At 37.0% G+C, this 24,897-nt stretch overlaps 1 protein-coding gene across 1 annotated transcript in view; it reads right to left on the bottom strand.

Annotated features, from left to right (window-relative positions):
• Nucleotides 1–2,505: 2,505 nt before the first annotated feature.
• The window catches only part of LOC141599660 (serine/threonine-protein kinase TOR), a 36,012-nt gene continuing 13,620 nt past the window's right edge, over nt 2,506–24,897 (bottom strand). Inside the window, exons 15-57 of the mRNA XM_074419746.1 lie at nt 24,610–24,740; nt 23,150–23,252; nt 22,885–23,070; nt 22,636–22,728; nt 22,408–22,443; nt 21,413–21,511; nt 21,229–21,327; nt 20,958–21,120; nt 20,746–20,870; nt 20,592–20,644; nt 19,776–19,899; nt 19,516–19,701; nt 18,393–18,545; nt 18,158–18,310; nt 16,646–16,717; nt 16,377–16,511; nt 15,951–16,012; nt 15,783–15,880; nt 14,203–14,312; nt 13,919–14,092; nt 13,769–13,834; nt 12,646–12,714; nt 12,465–12,575; nt 11,908–12,048; nt 11,635–11,763; nt 11,387–11,549; nt 11,075–11,289; nt 8,845–9,051; nt 8,208–8,321; nt 7,920–8,123; nt 7,594–7,674; nt 5,726–5,800; nt 5,574–5,640; nt 5,327–5,487; nt 5,058–5,231; nt 4,845–4,973; nt 4,661–4,744; nt 4,285–4,346; nt 4,135–4,207; nt 3,884–4,018; nt 3,483–3,641; nt 2,910–3,172; nt 2,506–2,799 (exon numbers count right to left, since the gene is read on the bottom strand). Coding sequence (XP_074275847.1) covers nt 2,781–2,799; nt 2,910–3,172; nt 3,483–3,641; nt 3,884–4,018; nt 4,135–4,207; nt 4,285–4,346; nt 4,661–4,744; nt 4,845–4,973; nt 5,058–5,231; nt 5,327–5,487; nt 5,574–5,640; nt 5,726–5,800; nt 7,594–7,674; nt 7,920–8,123; nt 8,208–8,321; nt 8,845–9,051; nt 11,075–11,289; nt 11,387–11,549; nt 11,635–11,763; nt 11,908–12,048; nt 12,465–12,575; nt 12,646–12,714; nt 13,769–13,834; nt 13,919–14,092; nt 14,203–14,312; nt 15,783–15,880; nt 15,951–16,012; nt 16,377–16,511; nt 16,646–16,717; nt 18,158–18,310; nt 18,393–18,545; nt 19,516–19,701; nt 19,776–19,899; nt 20,592–20,644; nt 20,746–20,870; nt 20,958–21,120; nt 21,229–21,327; nt 21,413–21,511; nt 22,408–22,443; nt 22,636–22,728; nt 22,885–23,070; nt 23,150–23,252; nt 24,610–24,740 — 5,256 coding nt within the window. The 3' untranslated portion in view covers nt 2,506–2,780. The remainder of the gene's footprint in view (nt 2,800–2,909; nt 3,173–3,482; nt 3,642–3,883; nt 4,019–4,134; nt 4,208–4,284; nt 4,347–4,660; nt 4,745–4,844; nt 4,974–5,057; nt 5,232–5,326; nt 5,488–5,573; nt 5,641–5,725; nt 5,801–7,593; nt 7,675–7,919; nt 8,124–8,207; nt 8,322–8,844; nt 9,052–11,074; nt 11,290–11,386; nt 11,550–11,634; nt 11,764–11,907; nt 12,049–12,464; nt 12,576–12,645; nt 12,715–13,768; nt 13,835–13,918; nt 14,093–14,202; nt 14,313–15,782; nt 15,881–15,950; nt 16,013–16,376; nt 16,512–16,645; nt 16,718–18,157; nt 18,311–18,392; nt 18,546–19,515; nt 19,702–19,775; nt 19,900–20,591; nt 20,645–20,745; nt 20,871–20,957; nt 21,121–21,228; nt 21,328–21,412; nt 21,512–22,407; nt 22,444–22,635; nt 22,729–22,884; nt 23,071–23,149; nt 23,253–24,609; nt 24,741–24,897) is intronic.

Genomic DNA, 24,897 nt, shown 5'->3' with positions numbered 1-24,897 from the left:
GGACAAAGATTTTTTGAAGGAGGGAAGACTTGTTATAGCTAATTTGAGTTAGTTAGTTTGTTACAAGTTTGTTAAATGCCAGCTGTAAGTTAGTTACAATAGGCTGTTAAGATGAGTTAGTTAGCTCAGCTTGTCTATAAATACCTTCATGTAATCATTGTTTCAGCATTCAATACAACAATTACATTCTCATTCTCTTCTTCTCTCTTTCTCGTCTATCTCTACAATAATCAATTACTCGAGCTATCAAACTTAGCTCCTGTATTAGTTCTGGGTTTAGTACTCGAATTATATAGAATTCCTGTACTATAACACTCCCGCTGTTAACAAGTTAATATTTTTACTTTCACGACAACCCTTATTAAGGGTTGTTTGGTTTCTCAGGGAACTCTAACTTCCTAGGAACTTGCAATTCATGGTATTAAGTTTCAACATCCAATTCGGGTGAATTTGGCAAAATTTGAATTTCACAGGAATTTCCAATGACCAAAGGGGGAATAGGTAAAGCCACTTCCCACATTATATACGCATTGAAAGCAGTAAGTGGATTATACATCTGATGTAGTACATCAGATGGTATAATTTTTGAGCATTAAGATAAAGTTTTTGAGTTTCAATCTAAAATTTTTGAGTTTTATTATAAAGTTTTTGAGTATATTTACTTAAACTTTAATCCCAAAAAGTTACATTATAACTCAAAAAAATTACATATAAGCTCAGAAAAATTTGATTTTTCACATCATAAAACTAAAATGTAATTTATAAACTCTATAGTACTCGAAAAAAATACTCAAAAACTCAAGAAGTCATTAAGTATGATGTAGTACATCTGATGTACAATTCTTTTTCTCCATTGAAAGTTTCTAGGAAGTTTCAATTCATACATTCTTCCAAAAATATGGCAACCAAACAACCTTATTTTTTAAAATTCATGGGATTTTCCATTTCCCGCGTTTTTCAAGTGGTAACCAAACGACTCCTAATAGTATCATGTTCACTACTCTTGCGATTATTATTGTCTGCTATTTTTATGCTTAAATTCACTATTCCTGCTAATTTTTCCCAAACTTCCCCACTAAACTAAAAAAATAAGAGTTGCTCACAATTTTCCCGCTCAATTGATTGACAAATATTGTGGGCCCACATTAAAATTATAACTTTTAATTTATTGACTAAAGATTGCATCCACCGAATAAAATATTACAATCAAATCAAATGCCAACTAAAAATAGGCTTAACACTGCCAGTATTCACGCTTAATTTCAATACATGTAATATACTAATTTGTTCTTTTTTAAGTTGGTGGTTGGGGTTGATAATGTTTCAATTTTATTTGCTTTTTTTTTTCTAAAATAAATTGTTCTCTCTGTTTGTTTTAAAGTTAACTAATCCTTATTAATATGAGTTGTTCTTAAAAAGGATAAGGCGTAAGAATCAATAATACTAATTTTTCCTATTAAAAAAAAAAGAAAAAGAATATAGGGGTAAATAGTATTTTTAATTGTTTGTAAATCGTCCTTCTAGATGTGTCATATATTGTTTATATATGTTTCCATTATAAGATCAATATGTGCTTTATAATAACAGAGTACTGACCCTGTATTAGATTATGTTATTCCATAATAGTCACTTATCATTATTTTTAATAATAAAAATAGGTTCACATAAAAATAACTTAATCTAAAAGTCCTTTTAAATAGTAAACTTTTTTTTTTAATAATTTTACCAACATTATAATCAGTAGACTACAACATATTATTATAACTACAACTCATTTATGTAATTTTTTAAAATTTTTACAAGCTCAATTTAACCCTCACAAATGTTGTGCTTTAGCACGGGATCTCAACTAGTATATATTTAAATAACTAAATTATTTTACTTAAATCGATTAATTAGCTGTTTGTTCATACTTACTCCCGATATTACAACCGTTACTTTCACCGCTCCCACTGTCATTATTTCACTCTGCCGCATTAATACTATCAATTTCATATTCCGTTAGCATTATTATTGTTACTTTTACTACTCATATATGGGTAATTACTACTTGTATCATATTTTTCGTGGAATTTTTAGTTTAATAACATATCCTTTTAGTTTGACAACTACAAAGTACACGTCTAATACTTCTGCTTTTATTTTTGTCAAGTATGGATTCTACGTTGAAAACTAATGTTCAAAACTTACGGGTTTGAGATGATAATTGTGTGGAGACTTTAGAAATATAGAACTGATGACCCCGGGCTAGCTAGATAATAGGGTCATGATCAGTGATGAATTGATATCAGTCTCTTGGCTTAAAGGGCAGGACTCAAAATTTTGTGTCGTCCAACTAAGGATCGTAGTAAGAGGGAGGGGGAGAGACGAGTAATGAAAAGAGTTTGGGCCTGGCCTTGCTATAAGAGTAATCATACAATTGTAATACCGTCATCACAGGTTCCTTTCAAAGCGTATTGTGAAGTTTGTAAAAAGCTGTATAATGTAAACCTTAAAAATAACATGTGAAGAACAGTAGAGAACGAAATTTTATAAAACCATGGACAAATATACATAATGATGTGCTAACCTCTTTCAAGATGGTGGGGAAACTACAGACCCTTCTTTATTGCACTAAATCACTCATTAGTCATTTCTGTACAAATTATACAATTATCACATATGTACATGGAGAAATCACCGACCATTTGCGTTTTAATGCAATGGTTAAAGAGGTTAACATTCTGGCTGAAGGTGAGGGGAGTATGTACACCATAATAAAATACATTGCTAGCCGTTGCTCACCAGAAAGGGCACCACCTGAAAATAGCAACATACGCTGGGTGACGACTGAGATGAATTTGCACAAATTTTACCGGATAAGAGTTGATGAAAAGTGCAAGTTTTTGTGAAAATGTGGAAATACATACCCGACATAGTTTTGGCATAAATTTTCATATGAAGTAGCTTGATCTATCAGCTTTTGAACCTGTAATTTGACAGACAAGCCATGTTCAACTTCACGAGCATCACCTGGTACTGGGTTACTGCTATCTAACGTCAATTGGCTTGCACTGGTAACAGTAGATGCTGTAGAGAAATCCCGCCCGGTAAGCTTGTTACTCATTCTAGCCATAACCATCACAGCACGCTCGTTCAGCACCTCATTAGCATCACCAAGTTGGTGCACGGCCTAAAAATAAGGAAAGATAGAGTGAGAGATTTGTGAAAAAAGGATTAATACTTATCTCTTCACTTTTATATTTTATATTAGTCGTCGTCAGTTTTGAGACTTTATTTTAGCTTCAATTTAGCTAAACTCAGATATTTACAACATTAGATTATTTGCGAAAAATGCTTTCATGAAGAATGATGCATTTAACAATATTTACTCCCGTATGTTTCGAAGATATTAGAGATGGTGGTATAAAGAAATGTGAGAACGACCATATTGAAAAACAGAGAAAATAACATAAATATTCCGAAATAAGAAATTTTAGAACCTGAAGTAGTTCTCTTTCTCGCGCTCCACGCTGGGGCTGTGCAAGATTAGTACTTGTGGAGGATTCTTCGCTATTAACAACAGCAGGGGCTTGAGCCATTTGCGGGACTTCGTTGAAGTTGAAAAGGCGCCAATTAATAAGAGGGTCATGTACAAAAGCCTAGAAGAAAACAAATTTGCAAGTTAAAAGCATGTCATTCGCAAAAACTTAAATTATATGCGAGACACCCCAAACAAGACGCACTGTCATTCATTTCATGTTGGCAGAGACGTATAACTATACTTCCAGCGTGTAATTGTTTAAAGAGTAAGATATGTGAACTATGTCCCTTGAAAAATAAAATTCACATGGATCCATCTTATTGAGACCAATGAATATTGAAAAGGCTTTGGGATCTCTACCTCCATCATTGCCATGACGCTGTCCTTGTTAGTTCTAAGTACTTGCATTACATTTTCACAAGTCGTACGGAAGGTACCCTCAATTCCACTAACTTCCATTGCCTTCACAAGCATTCGAGTCAAACGGAACGGTACCTAAACTCACCATTGAACAAGGTCACTAATAAATACAAATTATAACTGCAATTCTATACCAATATTAGCAAAGTACTCAAATGTTGGATGAAAAGACGGTAGAAGGGATGTTGCACCTTTTCAGGAAATTTCTCTCTATTCATGGATGCTTCAAAACAGTCGCCAAAATCAATGTGCAATATCTTCCCACTAAAAAAATGTGGCCGATTAGACTAAGTCAAAATTAAAAATATGGATTCAAATAAGCTATACCGAAAATTAAATACCTGTAACGATGTAGCATTAGATTACTTGGGTGCCGATCGCCTAAGCCAAGCAGGTACCCCACCTGAAGAACATTCAACTCAAATATTAGCATCCTGGTAGACAACTCAGTACGGAAAAGGCCATTGCAGCCTATAAGATCTTGAACAAACACAAGAGGACACTTGGGAGTTGGGACTTTTACTCGAAGGTAGCAAAACGAGCAACTTGGCATAACATTTCATCACCTCATCCAGAGGACATAAAACAAAGTGAACAACAATTGATATAGGTTTTCCAGAATAAACACCAAAAGGTGCCCAGCTTTAAATCTTCCCTAGCAAAGATTAAACAAGTATGAAAAGATTAGTCAATGAAGTAACAGAAAACAAAACATACCATGCTCATCACCGCTAAACTTCTTGTATAATTTGTTCGTCTGTATAACCAGACTTCCGATGTGCGACTTTTTAACCATAGAACCTGTTGAACAATATATCAAGGACTAGTTATTAAAAAAAGCAAGACAAACAAGAGCGAAGAGATATAAGGTTGATTATACTACTATACACAAATTACACACCCTTGACAGGTCATTTCCTTCAGTATTTTGCAAGGCATATTCAAAAACTTCTACTTTGGATATGAGTGGCAAATGGTCATAATCTGGAGCAAAACTGAGCATCAACCGATGTTCTTGGTTCAAGGTGATCTGATAACCAAATAGAAAATTAAGGTTAGTCGCCATTTAAGATAATTCAGCAGTAAATTAAACTTCTAGTGGGCTTCAACCCACCCTTCTGGCATCCCGATACTCTCTTATAAGATGGTGCAGTGTATCACAATTAGGAACCCATTCAATTAGCCCACTATTTGGAGACAATGGAATGACAGCATATCGCTGGATCGACAGATCTTTTTCAGCGGTCTTCCGTGAATTCTCCAAAAGAGTATTGACAAGACCAAACAACTGTAAAAAGAAAATGTAATCAGCACAGTAAAGAATAACTGTATCTGAAAGCAACATACATGCTAAGCAACATTACTTAATCAACGAGGAATAACCTGCATCACACGTTCATCTTGACGTAAATCTTCATGACCCTTGAGCAAGAATGCATAATCCTCACCATCACTTCCATGAATGGTCAACTTCCGTGGCCGTTGTTTGGAGGTCATCACAGTAAGTTGAGGAGCAAATGATTTAATTGTCACGACCGGTGCATCTAGAATGTCAATAAGGAGCCAAACCAAACAAGTCATTAACCTCAAAATCATCTCAAACAGTTTATATAGCTACTGGAGTATTTACCAGCACGATAGGTTCCGGGAACTGCAAGCTCCAAATCACGGCAATTCAGCAACTCAGGTGAAACAGACTGGCCGAGAAAAAAATGTGGAGTCACTAATGATGATGTATAATAAATACAAAAGAATACCAACTACAGGCAAGACATTTTATACCTGCAAGTCTAAGGTGGTAAGTGAGTTGAGCTGCCTATCTATCCGTTTAAAAACATGATAATAGAGATCCCAAGCCTGGTCAAAAGCACCGGTAAATTTTCACAACCAACACACAAGCACAGATGATATAATAAAGCGTATGCAAGTTAAGAAAATACAAAAACAAAAAAAGGCTCTCATAGATGATAGAATGCACTATAATGGTTGCAGAAATTCAAGCCTATCAGTCATTACCGTAATATATTTCCTAGTTTAATGTCAAGGCTTGGTAAGAGAAATAGAAAAGGTATATATATATTTTTTTTAAAAAAATGTACGTCCACGGTCCACCACTTCATCATGAAATGACTCACAAGGACCCATAACTACTCAAAGTCGAAAGTCGGGGACTGAGGGTAGGCTTCCTTTATCGCATTACTTTGAAAGGAAAGTTGGATGCACTATATTTTCATTGATTATAAATGCATGAACAGTTAATTTAGTGAGGGTCAGTGAAATACTGTAGGCTTTGGTTGAAAATGAGATTCATTGATTTTTAAAAAGTACAATTCGAAGGATAGTACCGCACAAATCTGTTAGTGTCACACACAAGTCACATAACCTCAAGCCTTGTCTTAAGGTAGAAGCTAGACTCCCCATGGAGTCATGGACAGTCCTGACTGACAACACACTTTGCTTTACAAGCCATTCAAAGCTTGTCATACTCTTTATAGCCCTTGCCATATCTTAATAACTCAATGCCCGAAGAGGCTCAGGGTTTTGAGCAACCAATGCGCAACTTAGACTTGATATAATTATTAATAAAAGAAATAAGTATCGCCATTTATCATTTGTGATTTTAAACAAGATATTGTCAACTTAAAAAGCCAAGTACTAGAAAATCCAGCACTAAAAACAATCAGTGCCCGTAAACGAAAGTGAAATGCAGTCTACTCAGCTCCCCCAGCAGAGCACAGGTCGAGCCTCACTTTCACTCAGCGCATTATCAATATTGAGCTGAAGCGAAATTTACTCTTCGGACCACCAACTTACCCCCTACAAACACCCACTAAGGTGTCACCTCTGACCATATTCGATCATGCACCAACCAAACGACCCATTAATTCACCATCAAATCACCACCGCACACGATGCACACGGTGAGCCATTTCAAAACCCACCTGACACGTTGAACCACCACTAAGCTGCCCACGAAACCACCCATGAAAAAAATGATTCCATACACCATGACAAACAGGGTGGAGGTGGTCTCCCACCAAAGGGTGGACGTTTGTCTAGGGCAAGGATGCTGGTCAGCGTTCTTAGGTAGTGTGGGGATTGGAAAGCAGATATGGTGGTTGTAGGGTTTGACAGCGAGGTCCAGCTTGATCAAAGGAGGGTGATGGCTGGAGGAGATCGAAGAAGGGTGGGGTCCGAGGAAGTTAAAGGAGGGCGAAGAGGGATGGAGAAGGTAGGTGCTTGATGCTTTGTTACTCCGACTCTCCGACACGGTATCATGTCTGGAGTGTCCGATACTCGGATACGGCTGTTTTGTGCAAAATAATATTTTGTGGTCTAAACTGAAGTGTCGAAGTGTCGTGTCGCGCAGAACATGATACACGTCAGACACACGACACAGCAGCTACATGAAGTGTAGAGTAACATAGCTTGGTAGTGGTCGAAGACTATGATGGTTGGTCAAAGTAGGTTATAAGAATGGACGAGAACTGCAGAAAGTGAACACCAAAAAAATGTGGGAAGAGAATAAGAAAATGGAGGGAGTATCATTTAACTGAAAATCTATCAGCTAAATTTCAATGTCAAATGTCAAGCAGATAAAATTACCAATTTTGATAAAACAATTCAGACGGTTTCTTCTAAGGCTATACCTGTGTAAGTTCAGCTTCGTTTCCAGTTCTCTTGTATCTCATACAACACTCAAATGCTTGAAGCAGGTCCTGGCGGTATGTCTGAAAAACAAAGCCAAATAAATATGAAGTCTTTGTCAAGATACTATTCAATGATCATCGCAATTCGTCGAACAAAACTATCCTAGAGTGAGGTAATGCCACGGGTTCACATGTACAAGCTTTGCTTGATATTGCAGTAGTCTATTGAGCTGAGAGTTTTGTCCCTTAGATATCTTTACGAATCATTGTTTCAAGGCAGTCCTTTGTGTTTGAGATATTGAAATGCCAAATGGAGGGAGGAATACCTGAATAAAAGTCACTTCATTGATTGTGGTGTCAGGTCTACCAAACCCTTCCTCTAGCATCACATGTAATGGCTCAAGGACATTTAGCATCCCGTCAATATTATGCTCTCCAAAATAAAGACGACTTGCTTCTTCCAATGCTTCATGCCACATTTCATGCCATAATATTGCCACCCGGATTAGCTCCTTTGACACCAGTTGAGCCTGTCCGCGGGATGGAATTAAGACTAGCTAATTCTAGAAAAAAATCAATAAAGGAGGAAAGTATAAAGCAAAGTGAATAGTTACTTCATCAACAAGAGCGCTACTGTGTTGCCGCACTTGGTCAACTACTTTCTCAGCTGCAGCTTTGCGCATTTCGCTTATTGATTTGCAGGCCACAAGAAGAGGATACATAAGAGCCTGTACATATAGATGAAATTTGATAGTCAGACTATAGCAGGCAAAGAACTTTAATCGAAACATGTCCCTTCGCGTATCGCACTGTTACTGCACCAAACTAGAAATGGATACAAACTAAATTTCATTGGCTGGTCACACTGGTGAATTTTTAATACAGTGTAACATAGGAAAGATTTCCATTTTCAATGGAGACAATGATTTGCTATTCTTTGACTATAGAATAAGATGGAATAAAGCAAAATGACCGACACTACTGTATGCATTTCTTTGATTGTCAGTTTGTAAGTATACTATACTTGCAGCATATGCATCCTTTCTTTCTCCATCCTGCGCCTATTAGCTAACCTCTTATTTATGGGAAGTGTTATATGGCAGTTAATTCCACAATCCAAACATGACAAGTGGCTGATGTCACTTTTTTGCAATAGTAACTAGCAAACTTAGCTAGTTAACAAAACAAGACAGATACAAGTTACAACATGTAACCAAACAATAAACTAGCTAGAGATCACTGAAGCTAAACCTGAGGGTGGCTTTGTCCAATTCGCACCAGAAGCGACTGTATGAGTTCTCTTACGACAGGATTATTAGAATGTATCCGGGCAATGATTTGAGGTAAAACAACAAGCCATGTGTCTATACTGACAAGTTCAAATCCCTTTTGTAAAGCCTGCTGAACATCAGCAGTTGCTCCGTGATTGAACCATAGAGTGAGAAGACGAAGTATGTCCTGAAGTAAGACACGTGCAAAATCAGTAGGAATACACTTAATGCACATCTCCGAAACGTAATAGAAACTACCAAAAAAGGCACCATCACAGGATACAATTCGGATCAGATGTTGCATGTAGAGCTTGGGGGGAATGTATTTTTACGTGAATGCTGCTTTCTTTGTGCCTTCTAAACTAATTATAAATTGATGATTACTCCCTTATATATAATTGAGATTTTGAACCTTACTCCCTTATATATACTTGTATTTTTTTTAACCTACTCCCACCACAGTCAACTCTGATAAAAAAATGCTCCCATTTAATGATTTCGGCTAAAAAAATAAAAGATGACCGAATTGCCCCTTTGTTATAAACCCATGCTATATTGTTAAAATACATTACTACAGTTATGAGTCTCTCATCTCTCTCCTCAAACTAAATCAACATAACTAAAATACACTCTCAGCAAATCAAATCAGAAAACATAAAAGAATCTGACATTACTTGGCTCTTTCAATTTCCGCTGATTAAGCGTCATAATTCTTCACTTAATATCATATATTTTGGTATAAAATTCACAGTTTTGTTGATTGTAGTTATGTATTGCATGACGGTGGAACCCTAATTTATCCAATTTGGGGTTTTTTTCCCTTTGCTTTATGTTTATAACAAATTGGAGATGATATCAAGTGTCCTAACCCTTGTTTATGTACAAGTATTGTACGAATGACTTCGAATGAACAAGTAGGGCTGAGCATAGGTCCAAGACCTGACCGGACCAAAGACCAAAAAAATAAATTTTCTGGACCAAAGACCGGACCTAAAACTTTCTGTTCTGGACCGGACCAAACCCGAATTTTTAATGGTGTTAGTATGTAGAACTGGGATGAAGATAAAGAGCGATGAGGTTGGAGTGAAGCAGGTTGAAGTAAAGAAGTATCTTAAACAAATTTGGGTTTGATCTATGACTTTTTAATGGTGTTAGTATGTAGAAGGGCAAAATTGTTTAGAGGAAAGAGACATATAATTTTAATACTATTTCAAATAAAGTAATTGCACAAAGTAAAGAAGAAGATAGAGCAAATTTACTTTCAAATTGAAGGTTTGATGAGGATGAAGATAAAAATTGAAGAGAAAGGAGTGGGGCAACTCGATGTAAAGAATTAGATTCCACGAATATAGGTTTAGTGTTGATTTTAAATGGTCTTAGTATGAGAAATAGGGAAATTTATTACTCCCTCCATACCAGACAAATGGTAACATGGTAAAAAATGGGGTTTTTAAGAAAAAAAGGGTAAAAGTAGGGGCAAATATGGAAAGTAAGCTGAATATAAAAAGGATTAATGTTGGGTTGGTGAGAGGCCCACTACTTGGCATTTGTGTAAATATAAGAAGGATATAAGGGTATTATTGGAAAAAAACAGCTTATTTATAGTATGTTACCATTGGTGTGGTATGGCCATATTACGTAAGTGTTAGCATTGGTCTGGTATGGAGGGAGTAATAAGCAACAAATATTAGAAGCATATTAAAATTTTGGACAGAATATTCTCTTTGTTACACGGAATCATTAAATGGGAGCCATTTTTTATCAGAGTTGACTGTGGTGAGAGTAAGTTTAAAAAAAATTATATAAGGGAGTAAGTTTCAAAAATTGGATCATATAAGGGAGTAATCATCAATTTACCCTTATAATTATAATTTACAGAGAAACCATCACAAAGAAAGGAACCGCAAAGTCCAAATCAGCAGAGCAGGGTGGAGGGAAATAATTTTAGATGTTGCTACAAGAAGCACCTAATAAGAAAAGCAAATTAAAATTCTGACACATTTGAATTCTGAAACCGTAAAAGTGCCCACATCTACTAATTGGACTCAAACAAGAAGACAGAGACTCTGAGAGGAAGCACCACTATCTTTAGTTCATTCTCAAGTGTGTAATCGACAGACATACCGCATAACTGTATATAAACTGAAATCAAATGTCCATGGAAAAATCTGATTTCAAGGACCAATAATCAGCTACTGGAAGAATGATACCTGCAGACTGTCGTCTACACCTTTTGAATGTGCACCACATGCTATAGAGTGGAAGTAACCGGTCACTGCAGCACCAACAAACTGTCCTGCAAGGCCGGCAGTACCTCTCAGGGTATAATGTGACATCACGGCTGTATTAAAAAGAGCCCACGAGTGCCAAGCTTTTGCCCAGTTAGGTGCACAATGGGTAGCATTCTCCAGCGCACCAAGTATGTCTGATGAACAAGAGAGATGAACAATTACATAGGTAAATTTATTTGAAGGTTTTTGATTTGGTGTCATACAATCACCATTGATAACTATAAAAGTCACCTCGAACTGCTTCGTCATCCAAGACTGGGGTAAGTTCTCGCTGCCAAGTGCCAAGCTTGAGATAAACACGGGCAGTTAGAGGAATAGTTGGACTAGAAATATTTCCAACTGTCTGCGAGGTGACTGAAATATTCAATGTACTGGAGAGCTCAATGGCCAATTCCTATTCACGAGCAAGATGAATTGTATAAAAAAGGAGCAGAAAGTGATTTCCATTGACCATGCTCTAAATGGAAATCCTAGCATACCTGCAACCTAATAAATGCATCCCTTCGCTTGTAATCATCCCCAAGTGACCATAAGTATTTCAAATATCCAAGCATAACTTGTGGGGGTCCTCGATAGTGCACGTTTCTGGGGGATGTTTCAGGATCGTACTGAACAAATCAAAACGTAAAAGATTAATTTATAGCTGATCTCCACAATATAACTAAGATACACTCGTGAAAAATAACTTTTACAACTAATGTATTTGCATGTGTGGAGGTCTATGCTGCATAACACGCATCATTTGTCATTACCTGTAGAAGTTTGACTAAAGTGGATTTAGCTTGGTTGATTCGCCCACTCTTCCGGCAAAGCGAAGCAAACTTCAACCATGTTTCAATATCTTCTGTAGGAGGAAGGACAAGTGCTCTCACTGTTAACAAAGCTTGCCATACCTGCCGATCCCAATGAGTGAGTGAACTATAGATACAGACTTACAGAGACAAAAGTCAATGTTAAACTGAAAATATTAAATGTTTCGTCGTAGACAATTAATGCTCCAAGCAAACTGGGTTTAGGATGATAGAGAAAAAAATAAACAAAATGGACAAACAACACAAGTTATCAAAAGCATTAGTTCATGCTTATCCCCATAACCGCACACATCATTCACCACTAGTAAGATAATGCTTCAATGGGTCAGACACGGCAAAAGAAGTGATGAGCACAATTGTAATTTCTTCTCAAAATTTAAAAACATGATAGATAATGTTACATCTCTTATCTAGTTGATTATCCCCCTTGGTAATCCTTCATCCTGCCCAGAGAAAAGACCGGGAAAATAAAGGAAAAAAAAAAAGAACAAGCATGCCTCAATATTGCGCTTCACTCCATGTATGCGCTGCGTCCACATATTTCGAATAAGTGTGCGGCGGCCTTCAGCAACTTGGCTGCCAACCGGCAAGGTGCAGTAATCAATTACCTGAAAAAAAAATGATTACCTTAGAGATGGAAACAATACGAGGGAAAGTAAGCAGACTTGAATGCGTTACCTCCTCTAGTTCTGACAATTGTTGCACACGAACCATATTGCTGTAGGCACGCTCGTAACTTTCCAAAACCTATGTGAATGAACTTAGGTTATACAAATAACAGAAGAAAGATGACAACAAAGTTTATAAGCTTAATAGTTAATACTAATCATGAACGGTCGCCGATGATCTCAAAGGCCATGAAGTGTCAAAGAAGTCAGAGAAGGATTCATGCATCATGACGATAAATTAAGCATCACAATAAAAACTCCAAACTAAATTCCATGCAGCTACTAGCAGCAAGTGCCACTAAACACTCTGCAGAACTGAGGTGACATGGTGTATAAATCGTATAAAATTCAATTGAATTATAAATTACTGAAGATATTTTGTTCATGAAATTGCTGTAAGCTGCAGCCGAGTGCTGCATTTTCGAGCAGCATCCTCCTATATACTAAGAGAAAAAAACTTCTCTAAAATTTTCCCTCCAAAGTGATCAAGCTTATATATGGAAACAAATTAGATTTTCACTTATTAAACTAATTTTCCATTTAAAATAATATTTTCATCATTAAACTTCAAAATATAATATATTAACAAAAATAAAACAAAATTAGTATAAAATTATAATCTATGCATATAAACTGTATCTCTTATTATTAACTTCCATGTCGAAAAATGAATTAATTAAAATAATTTGAGGTAGTTAAAATATTTTCATAAAAAACACACTTCATGGAATTACTTAATTATCTTGATTAATTTTAAGATTAATTATTTTTTATAAAAATTCATGAGATATAAATATAAAATCTATAAGTAATACAGTAAAAATTAAAATGTCTATATTTACCGTGCATTTGCGTGGGATCTACACTAGTTGAACATTACTTGAATATGTAATTTAGACCGTCATAAAAGCTATACGGCAAAAAATGTGTTCAATTCTATTATTATTTAACAACTTGGCTGTCTATATGATATGATTTCTTACTTGTCTGGAAAACGAACACACGTGCTACTTGCTTAGAAGCTAGACTTTAAATAGAAAAAGAACTCCAAGGCTAGTTTTATATTATTCACAGGAAAGTGGTGATTGACAAATTTGCATAATAAAAAAAAAATTGAAAATGGAATAGATTACCAAAGCTGCCAGCTCTGTTGCCAAACACTTTCTTGCTCTTTCAACATATTCCCGAGCTTCATCATACTGAAAGGAGAATTCAATCCTGTATGTGTTAACTAGGTTCGAAAGTCAACCACAGAAACCAAGATGTAAAAGAGGAAGCTCCACCTTTCCACGCCGCACTAAAAGAACTGCTCGAAAGAATGTACCGTTGCTACTTCCATCGCCAGTGGCTGAAGTATTACCCAGAACACGAAACTTAGTTTCATCACCATCATCAAGGCATTTAACATACTCTGACATTTGATCCCACTCGCCCATGTTCCATGCAGCATTAGCAGCCTAATAAAACCATAGCGCATCAGATTGGAGCAGTACCAAAATAGAATTCACAAAAAAAACATTTACATAATTGCATTATAATTACTCTAAGGAAAATTACAGGCACATACCATTGGAGCCATTTCCATTCTTGCTGTTTGCTCAGCTGGTGTCCAGTATTCCCTGCATAAAGTGTTGAGCTCCTCCCAACGGGCTAGCGCCGCAAGACATCTCATACGCCCTTCAAAAATTAAGAAAATGGAAATGTGAGTCTAACATGTCAACCATCGTATTTAATCTCGCTTTTAATACATTTCAAAATATCTGTTGTGGTGGCCTAATCTCACTAAATGTTGGCAATATCGTCTCAAAATGTGGGGAATGCAGCAGACATGATCTTCAAAATCTTTATAAGACAACCACGTTTCGGTGTCGCAGCCTTGATTTAATAGCATATATCGACACATAATTATGGTCAAACAACCGTCCTGACTAATCTTGTACATTCGAACACGACATGCCTCATGGCGTTGGCTCAAGACATGTGACACATGTTCCAGGTCATATCGAATCATGTGTCGGTGCCTGCATGGGACAGCGGTTAACGGACGTATTTACGGAACATTGGTATAGTGGGAGAACATAATTGTGGCGATTCAGAAAGATGAGGATTCTCATGTGAAAGATCCATGTTTGTTTGACTTCTCATAAGATTTAATTTTTGAAGATAGCAGCAAAGGACCAGGTCTTGCTTAGGTGAAGCAGTATCATGGAAACTAGAACATCAGTGAATACTTTGGCAAGTTTACAACTGTAGCCACATGCAGGTTCTGCATAATGTGGAAGCCTGGGCTCATGCTGAAAAATCTCAGACGGTATGTATTGTGTCAACCATGATGTACTGGTAACAGAAGAAGCCAATACGAAATATCGCGATTCGTCAACACCACACAAAAAAAGCGCGAAAAAACGCTTGAGATGGTTGAGTTACATCGCAAATTGGCTAGATCAATAATATTGTAAATTACTTTAGTCATTAACATGATGCCAAAATGACAATAACGATTATTGCAGACTCATTTAATCATTTAGGGAAGCTGCCGCGATATCCCCGAGAAAGGCCACGACAATTACATCAAGTACTATTTCGAGTACAGTTCCAGCAACCGTAAACAGGACAGATGCCACGATTTCAAATCCTGTCTGGGCTCATCCATATTCACTTTTTTCTTTCAAGTCCACAATGTCATTGGCTTATTTTCACGGACTAACAAGTTAAGAGTGTGACAAAGTGCTTGTTTGAATGAACGAAGTCAAAGTCACCATGAGTCGTTGGTTGATCAAGGAACTTAATTTTCCTAGGAACTTACATTTCATGGGAATTAAGTTCCCTTATCCAATTCGGGTGAATTTGGGAAAAGTGTTTGGTTGACCATGTAGGGATTAAATTCCACAGGAATTTCTAATGACCAAGGGGGGAGTAGGCCGGTCACTTCCTACATTATGTAGCCATTGGAAGTTCCTGGGAAGTTTCAATTCCTACATTTTCTTTAAAAAAATTTATGGCAACCAAACCCATGTTTTTTTTAAATCATGGGTTTTTCCAATTTCTGTGTTTTTCAAGTGGCAACCATACGAGCATGTAGTGTACAAATTGTTTGAGTGAATAGGGATTTCATAATTTGATTCAAAATTGATACATGATCCATACCTAATGTAGCTTCTTGTAAAGCATGTGGGGTTGTTGCTTGAGCTGACTTGGCTGTGTATGCCTTCAAGGCATCATCCCACCGCTGTAATTTTTCATACCTGGAAATAAAAGACGATTAAAATTCCCATCTAGCAAAATTAACTCATGAAGTTCATGAATAATTTATACCATGACTCCCTTAGCTGAGCATCTAAATGCTGTTGCGCATAGGTCAAAATTCCTACAGCAGCCTAGAAATAAAAAAAACATTATATTAGTAAAAAAAATAGTTTCTTTAATACATAGCCAGAAAATAAAAAACATGCTAGCTCTGTAATATCAGAATTCCATCCCAAATTTATTTTCCTCAAATGACTTTGATAGTCAGCAGATGTCAACTTTGACTATTAAATTCTCCAAATATAAGTACAGATACAATGTAAAGTTTGTCATATTTGATGACTCCAAGCAAGTATTTATATATAACTGTTTTATGTTGTCACTATTGTATATATGGGGAATATATTGATTTAAGTTGGAGTCAGCTGACAATCAAAGTCAAATGTGCACAAGAAAAATAAGGTGGAGGGAGAAATATCTAAGGTTCGAAAAGACCTCATGTTGATGCAACTGATTGTTAATGTGTATCAGCGCTTCAACCACTGCAACAGGGTCAGCATCCATGTTCCGAGAGTGCGCACCTTCAAATTCCATCTCCTTATAGTGCAAAGCTTTGGCAAATGCTCTACACTGAAGAAAAAAATCAATAGAACGGAGTTACTTGGATGGCTGACCAAATGACAATAAACCTCTAGGTAGCCAATGCTGCCAAAGATTGAAGATTTGTTCATACGGCAAGAATTCAAATAACAACAAAATAGTACCTTTTCTGCAAGAGCACCAAGAAGACGTATGTCAATTGGAAGAGGTCTCTCATCATGTTCCATGAACTCTGCCTAAAAGGAGCAGGTGACAGAAAAAAACAATCAATAATTTTGAAGCAGAACTGGTTCTCGTACATTCTACAAATCATTAGTGAACAAGATCACAAATTGATTAATGGCTCCAGGACACTGTTCTGAATACCATAAACACGATTCAAAGTGCTAGAAAACATCACGAGCTGTGGTTTCAAGTAAAAAGATTGGGCTATAAAACAAACTTAGTATCAAATCTCACTTCTCAGGTAACTGCTCATAAGACCATAACACGGTCAAAATGAGACTGTATATTCTATCTCTAAAGACAATTTCAAGTGTTGCTATGAAAGTAAACTCTTGCTCCTTTTTCTACCTGAAAGGTCTTGAGTCTCGAGTCTTGCTCCTTTTTTTCCATATTTCCAATGGAGCCAAAGACTCATTACTATTTGATTATGGATTATAATGGAATAAATCAAAATGACTCACTAAAGTGGCTGCGCTTCTTTCTTTTGTGAAGTAGCGGTCCTTCGATGGAGTTCTCGACGCAATTTTCATCTTGGGTCATTCAGAAACAGCCTCTTTGTGTTGCTAATACAAGGGTAAGGCTGCGTACATCCGACCCTCCCTACCCCGCAATTTGCGGGAGCCATTGAGGCACTGGGGTAATGTTGTTGTTATTGTTGTTGAAGTAACTATTTTCTAAAGGCCAACACAATCAGAACTATCATCCTCCTTGCTCCATTAACCTAGCCTATGTCCTATGTAATCCGTATTTGATGCTTATGACACTCTTGCAATGCCCCTCGTTTCAATGGCAAGCCTCAACATCCACTTTGCTTAAGTGAGACATTCACAATTCGAATATGTCTTATACCAAGACCACCATCAGCCCTAGAACATATTTTCATGCCAATTAACCCAATGGAAACCCTTAATTCTTTTTCAAATTTTCAAATTGGAGAAATCAAAACACTTGCTTTGACAAATCAAGCATGAAACAGATTACACTGCATCTCAACTTATATTTGAAGGACTAATGGTCAAAGTTATTATTGCCTGAAAACTGAAGTCAATTGGGGATCAAAAAATTGAAACGGAGGTAATAACAAAGAAATATATGAAGCTGATTATGACACCTGAACGTATACCCGATCTATAATAGTTCACAATCACATTTATCTGACAAATCATGTGAAACCAAATTTCTTTATCATAGAACATGGGAAAATTGACTAGTATAATACCAGAAAAAGAAGTCCATCCATCTAGCATCAGTCAATCAGTAATTTCCTAAACATCATCACTGTGATAGTTCTATACCAGCAGCTAAACCATCGACACAACAAACCCTATCTTCAAAATTTTTGATAACAGACAATCATCTAGGATTGCAGAAAAGAAAGAGAAAAATGCAATATAATTATAGCCAATTTGGAAACATTTTTTTTTAAACAAGAACCAACGAAAAAGGTGTACCAGATTAAGTAGTGTTGCTAGAATTTCTGGAGGTATATTTGGTGAAGAAAATGCAGTCTCCAGATTCCTAACCAGCTGCCTTTGACTCGTGTCATTGAGTTGTGACCAGCAACTTACAAAACCGGCAGCAAATAATTCTCTTCCTACAAAAGGCTGGAGATTCTTGGGATTAAGATAGCTTTATAAAAAAGTGAAATTGTCACTACTATATGACAATGGACAAACTTAGCAGTACCTGCAACTGGGCATGTCTCGCACAAGTTCGCAAAGCCGGGGAAGGAGATTCTCTGAGCAGTTCAATGCTGAAATGTCTCATCCATTCTGCCCAATCCTCCCTAGTGCTGCGTTGAGACGCCTCCCCTGCAGTACGCAGGCGTCCATCATTCACCTGCATTGAATACTACTTGGTTAAAAAAAAAAATATAATTCATCTCGAGTTACAACAACTACTACAACAACAATGGCTCCAGCAAGAATTTCAGGTACAACAGCAATGGCTTCAACAACAAATAATTCGAATTGCAGGTACAGCAACAATGGCTCCAGCCTGTGGTAAGGTAAGGAAGAGGATGCTTTTTTTCTATCATATACAAAACCTAAAGAATGGCCAGTTTTTGGTCTCATATGAAATGGAAACAATCAAACAGTTAAGAATACATATAGTAAAAATTCAAGACATATGTAGAACTCCGTATCAAATAATTTAACATTCTTCCTCCCTATAAATCCAAATACCCTATAAATTAAAATTTTCTCTCACAAAAAGGTTGGGACGGGGCTGTTTGGGTGGAAAGGAGGGAGCACTGAAGTACTATTTAAGCATCGGCTAATAATTAACTTCTTCAATAGTTTGAATTCTGAAGCAACAGGTCGTCTGATAGGATTAAAATATATTCCAAAATTCTGCATTGCTGCGTGCACTTCTACTCACGTAATATTCCACAATTTCTCATCAAAGATAAAAGCATAAGTCAGAGATGTGAAAACACAAAAAATGACCCTCCAGCAATACATATCTGGGTGAAACGCACACCCTTAACAAATGAAGGGCGCAAACCATCCATGTTTCATAAAACAAAGCACATGATCCAATATCGTCAAATTCATCCCCACGTCGTAATTCTTCTTTTTTACCTCCTTTTTTTGTTGCCAAATTGTTTTTTTCCCGTCTCCCTTCCGCCCTCCCTCCCTCTCTCATCTAGAAACAGCTCCTTGTGACGGTTCATGTTATTGTTGTGCAAGTAAAAGAGCACAAGGATGTATGGTTTAACGTAGCATATAAAAGGAAAAGGTCTACACTTATACACCGTTTCAGATAAGTAAAGATAAAACAAGTCTCGTGCAAACGAAAAAGTCACCTGATGGCTTCTAGCTTCGCGGTGTGAGTCACTTGCCTCACTGTAAGGGTCATACTCAACATCTTTAAGAGGATCAGCAATAACTTCAACAGGAAGACTGCGGCTTAGTCTTTGAGCAGCTGTACTCCCTGATATTAACGGTTCGCGTCGTCGAAAGCGTCCCTCTATCTCTTCAAACTCCCGGTGCTATAGAAGTCAATGAATTTAGCAACAAACTAACAGGAAATGATAGGATGAAGAAAATGGAAGAAGAAAGGTACCCGCAACCGATGCTTCAACAAAAGCTTGTGTATGGATGGGATGAAGATAGTAAAATCCTCACCAAGTGCGTGAGCGAGACAACAGAGTGCGTCAACAGCATCTTTGCGAAGGTCATCACTTCTCCTAAGGAGTACAAAGCATAAATAGGCAGAAGTCAAAACAAAGAGTATATGCAGAAAAGGAGTGGGTGAGAAAGACAAAAACAACTAAATAATTCTTGTCGCCAAATTACAGCAAAGAAGTTGGCCGGTACATTTTATCATTTAATATAAATCAACCAAACACAATGCCAAACACTCTTATTACTGCGATAAATATCTGTCTTTGATCTATCCAAATGATGGCATAGGCAACTTGATGGACGCTAATGGAAAAACAAATAAATTCTCTGAACAGTAAAACAAGAACCTTCATATGAATCAACGATACCTTACTCTGATGATGGCAAGCTCCTATAATCAAGTACGCAACTCTTTAAAATTATTTCATTTATACCAGATAACAAGATCCTATGAATCAACACTCTAAACTGACTCAACTTATGACTAGGTTCATGAAGAACAAAACACCAAGGGAATGAACAGCTGAGGAGTCTCCCAGCAAATGAGGTTTCTCAATAGAGTGGCATGAGTGCATGACCCACTGTGGGAAAACTGAGAGGAGAGCAGAACAGCGTCAAGGTAAGTACAACCTTTGCAACCTCCATTAAATGACATACAGCAACGTATTTCCTTTCCTCCCTGTGTTTTCATTCCCTTTATGTGTACTGCAAATGTATATTATAAAAAAACAAGGAAAAAAATAAAAACGCTAACCCATCCAAGACAAGCTTCAAGTGATGGACAAGTGACGATATATGGCCAGTGACCTGAACAACAGAGAAAGGAAAAAAAATCGAGTATAGTTATCATTCAATCATACACCTAGTGCAACTGAGATGATAGATACCTAAAAATTAGCAAAAAAAACCTGCACGCGAGGAATTAATCTTGTAAGAGTCTTGATGGCTGCTCGTCTTATATCTACAGAAGCATCCACTTTGAATAGACGGATGAGTGCTGGAAGCAAAAGATGCATATGTTCATCCAGAGTTCCTGTATTGGAAAAAGCATATTTAAATACACAACGGGCATACCAGGCGGGTCACGAGGACAAAAAACTAAACATCTAGCGTCTCAAACCTCCAAAAACCTCCAGAGTGTGAAGAATATCAGGAACAAAAGTAAAATTATTGCACCGTTCTGCATCACTGAGAACTTGTATACAGCATGGAAGAATAACAGGAAGATATGTCCTGAATTCATCATTCAGAGCCACACATAGTTGTTCCACCAAATGCAATACCTGAGAATGTAAAATATCATATACCAAGCATAGATACAAAGTGAACTCTTAGTACAAATTCAACATCAAGGAAGACAAACAACTGAGATAAAAGGCCAAGTGACTTACTGGTAAACCACGGACAGAACGATTTACAGGTGGCAAACTAAATGAAGTCCATAACTCAGAAATAAGTGCGAGTAGTTCTGAAAGATATTTACGAATATGCTGCATCCATAAAAAACATTGAATGAGACAACTAAAAACCCAAACATGGCACATTTTAGGAAGGAAATTATAAAAGCAAGCCTACCTGACGAACAATGGACACCAAAGTCCCAAGTTTCCAAGTAATAAACTCTTTCAAGATATCATCACATGTACGAACAATTTGAAATAAGTCTGGTAAAACCTACAGCAAACTTGGAATCAGAAAAACTGTATTCAACCAAAACTGTGTAACTAAAAGGTGCCCAGATTCAATGGCACACACAAATCAGAACTACAGGATCAAGTGACCACAACTGTCAATGACTCTTGAATAATGATAATACCTCAGCTTTTTATGACATAATTGTCATTATCCGAGTGAAATAGTGACATATAGAAAGCACAACAGTTTGATTCTCATATCAAATACACAGAAAGTGCTCGACAAGGCTTATATGTACTAATGATTTACCTTTTCTTTTAAGTAACAAAAGATATATATTAAGGTCACCAAGGGAATGACGCCTAAATAAAAATGACATCAAGGGGGGTGATGCCTCTATACAGGAGAGAAAGAAGATTAACCTCTCAACCTATCATAAGAAATCTTACTTTCCCACTAATATGACTAACAGAGAGATTCACTAGTTGTTCAAGCATATCTAGATACGGACAAATGTACACTACAATCAGCATTTACAAATAGCTGTAAAGATTATAAGGCCTAAGCTAGGTAAAAGGTACATCTAAGATGCCATGTGGCGAAGATAATTCAACATTTCCAGTACTTCAATGGCTATAAATAATTCAACATTTCCACATTTTTACTTTTTATAATGGTCGACAAAAAATGGATGTACACCAAGCATCCAGTACTTCAATGGCTATAACAGTCCACCAAACTTTTCTTTATAGGACTTTCATGGGCATAAACATGTAAAACTCACACACTTAGATGCAATTATATAACCACAGCAAATTCACAAGAAAATCATGCTGACAGCATCAAGCAAACTCGACAATCAAAAGAGCTATGCCACAAGAAACAAGAATTAACAACATAAACTTAAGTGCACCCAACTAAAGAAACCAACTAACCTTTTGCAAATATGGCACACAGCCAAGCCCCATGGACTGAAAGCAACAAACAGTTAAACAGGTTAGCTTAGGATATTATACTCAAAGCAAGACTGTGTATTCCGCACAAAAGGACACAAAAATAGTTGTTGAATCCAGTTTACGTCTTAAACAAGAACAAAAGTATGACTTTTTTCTGACAGGAAAACTAAACCACTAGTCTACTTAAAACAGGGAAACCATTAGTACCTTGAATATGAACATAAGAGATCCAACCACATTTTGGTGGTAGCTCGAGAGAGAAGGATCCCTAAGGACACGCATGAGTGAATTTATTGCAACCTAAAACAATCATTTTACAAAATGTGTTACCTTATACAAGAAGATATAAAGCACCATATTACCACCTTCTCGCCCAGGAAAAGGAAAGTTTGGACGATGAAGTGTGGTGCATTGCAGCACAGAACACTGAAGACGATTAAATTCAGTTAATTTTACCGTTGAGAAGTAATCCTCAGATGATGTTGTGAAAGAAGGCCACAGGTCCATGGGGAGATCCTCCATGGATCGAATGTGTTGACCCGCTTCATTAGTTGTATGGTTTACTTCCCCGTGAGACCCAGGCAAGCTTGGTTGATTGCGCTTGTGAACATAAGGGTCTAATGCACCCATAATACCAAGAACCTGCGTTGGAAATCAGTAAGCTAACAATCAGTGACAGCAAAGAGACAAAAAGCAATTAATTAAAAAAACAAAAGTGTACCTTCAGGACTTCACGTCTGGTGGACCATGCTAAATCCCCATTGAGCAACTTCAGGAGTAACCCAAGTAATTGAGGATAATCATTGTATGGAGTTATGACATACCTGTCAATGAAACATATGAGAGCGAGTACTGAGTAGCATACCGCCATAATCTAATAGGCGTTGCGTAACTCGGTGCTCAGGAAATCGGTTCTATTTTATAGAACGCTACATACCCAAAATTAGGTTAACACTTGAAGTGTAACCGACAATTTAGTTCATGAACAAACTCCATTATTCAGTTTGAGAATCAAGCAAACAAATCCCGAAAGATGCTTCAATACTGTCTTTATTGTTCAAGACCATTTAACACTTGACATTAGTGCATGTCTTTTTTTCTTAATCTTTTAGAAACAAACACATGTACTGTTGTGAACATATGGTAGCAATGTAGCATGATCAGATATTGAGAGAGAGAGGGGGGGGGGGGTGTTCTAAGGAAGGCTACGAAATTCTCATAATGATTGCATGCTATCCCACCTATGTCTACGATAGCTCAATGTTCGTGTCGACAGTCCCGCAGCCGTAGTAAGGAGCTCAAACTCTCTAGCCATGGTGGCATGGATGAAGAATCGGAGACCCCCAATAAGATCAAGGGGAAAAAAATCCAACAAAAAAGTCCACAAATAGCTAGAAAGGCACACCACCATAGCATCCTTTTTTTGCCTTAAATCTCCCTAATCCTTCATATTTCTAAAAATCTAAAATCGACTTCTCCATCTCTTTCACCTTGTATATTCCTCCACGGATAGCAGAGGCTTCCTCGTCTAGATAAAAAGGTAGGGGGCAAAACACATTTCTTTGTGTCCAAGAGAGAGACTTGGAGGCTGATTTATGAAGCTGGGATCGCTTTTCATATTGACAATATCTTTCCTGTTTTTTTACTGATAGATAAGGTCATTTGTTGATGAGATATAGGTTATGGTGATTTCTTCTTGAACCTCATACTTTACAAGATCGAGAGATCACAGACCTACGATACTGAAAGAAATGCATGGAACGCTTTTGAAGGCTTATCGTTAATACTTTATAGCATGGTTACCGAATTCGCTCGGTGCCCTACGAATCGCGAATTGTTAAAAGTGAATTCTATTATGTTGCTTACTAAAAATACATATAACACACATTCAATAAGAGCGAATCGCGAATTGGTAAGGACGTATTCATAGCGAATTCGGTAACCATGCTTTATAGTTCACCATATCAATAAAAATGACAACATTCGCAGACACCTACAAAGAGACGCCAAGGGGGTGGCATACCCTTGTTGAATGGCATGCTAATGTGTTTGCATTCTTAAGATCGTACCTTTTTTTTAAAAAAAAAATGTCGAATAAGGACCAAGCAGGTTCACCACAATAGGCACCTAATAAAACAGGAACATGATAGAAATCAAAGAGAAAGAGCAAAGAATGCAAACCCTGTGCTCTGTACAACTTGCCCAAGAGTTGTAACAACAACTTCTCGTTTTATGACAACTGCACCATCAACTAAAGCATCTACAATAAGTGGCATTAGCTCTGGGATGTACTTTCTCATTGCAAAGCCACCCTGCATACAAAACTCAAAAATGTGAGTCCATTAATGCACAAGAAACCACTACTCAAGCATTTCCTAAATGGTCATGTTAAACAACACAATGCGTCTTGATGCACATTAGGCAGAGCCTCAAACAGTGTATCAAAGGAAGCTATGTAATTTGAAGCTT

Source organism: Silene latifolia, chromosome 9 (genome assembly GCF_048544455.1).
Source record: "Silene latifolia isolate original U9 population chromosome 9, ASM4854445v1, whole genome shotgun sequence".
Taxonomy (NCBI): domain Eukaryota; kingdom Viridiplantae; phylum Streptophyta; class Magnoliopsida; order Caryophyllales; family Caryophyllaceae; genus Silene; species Silene latifolia.
The sequence above is the reverse complement of the archived record's forward strand: the minus strand, read 5'-3'. Positions and strand labels throughout refer to the sequence as shown.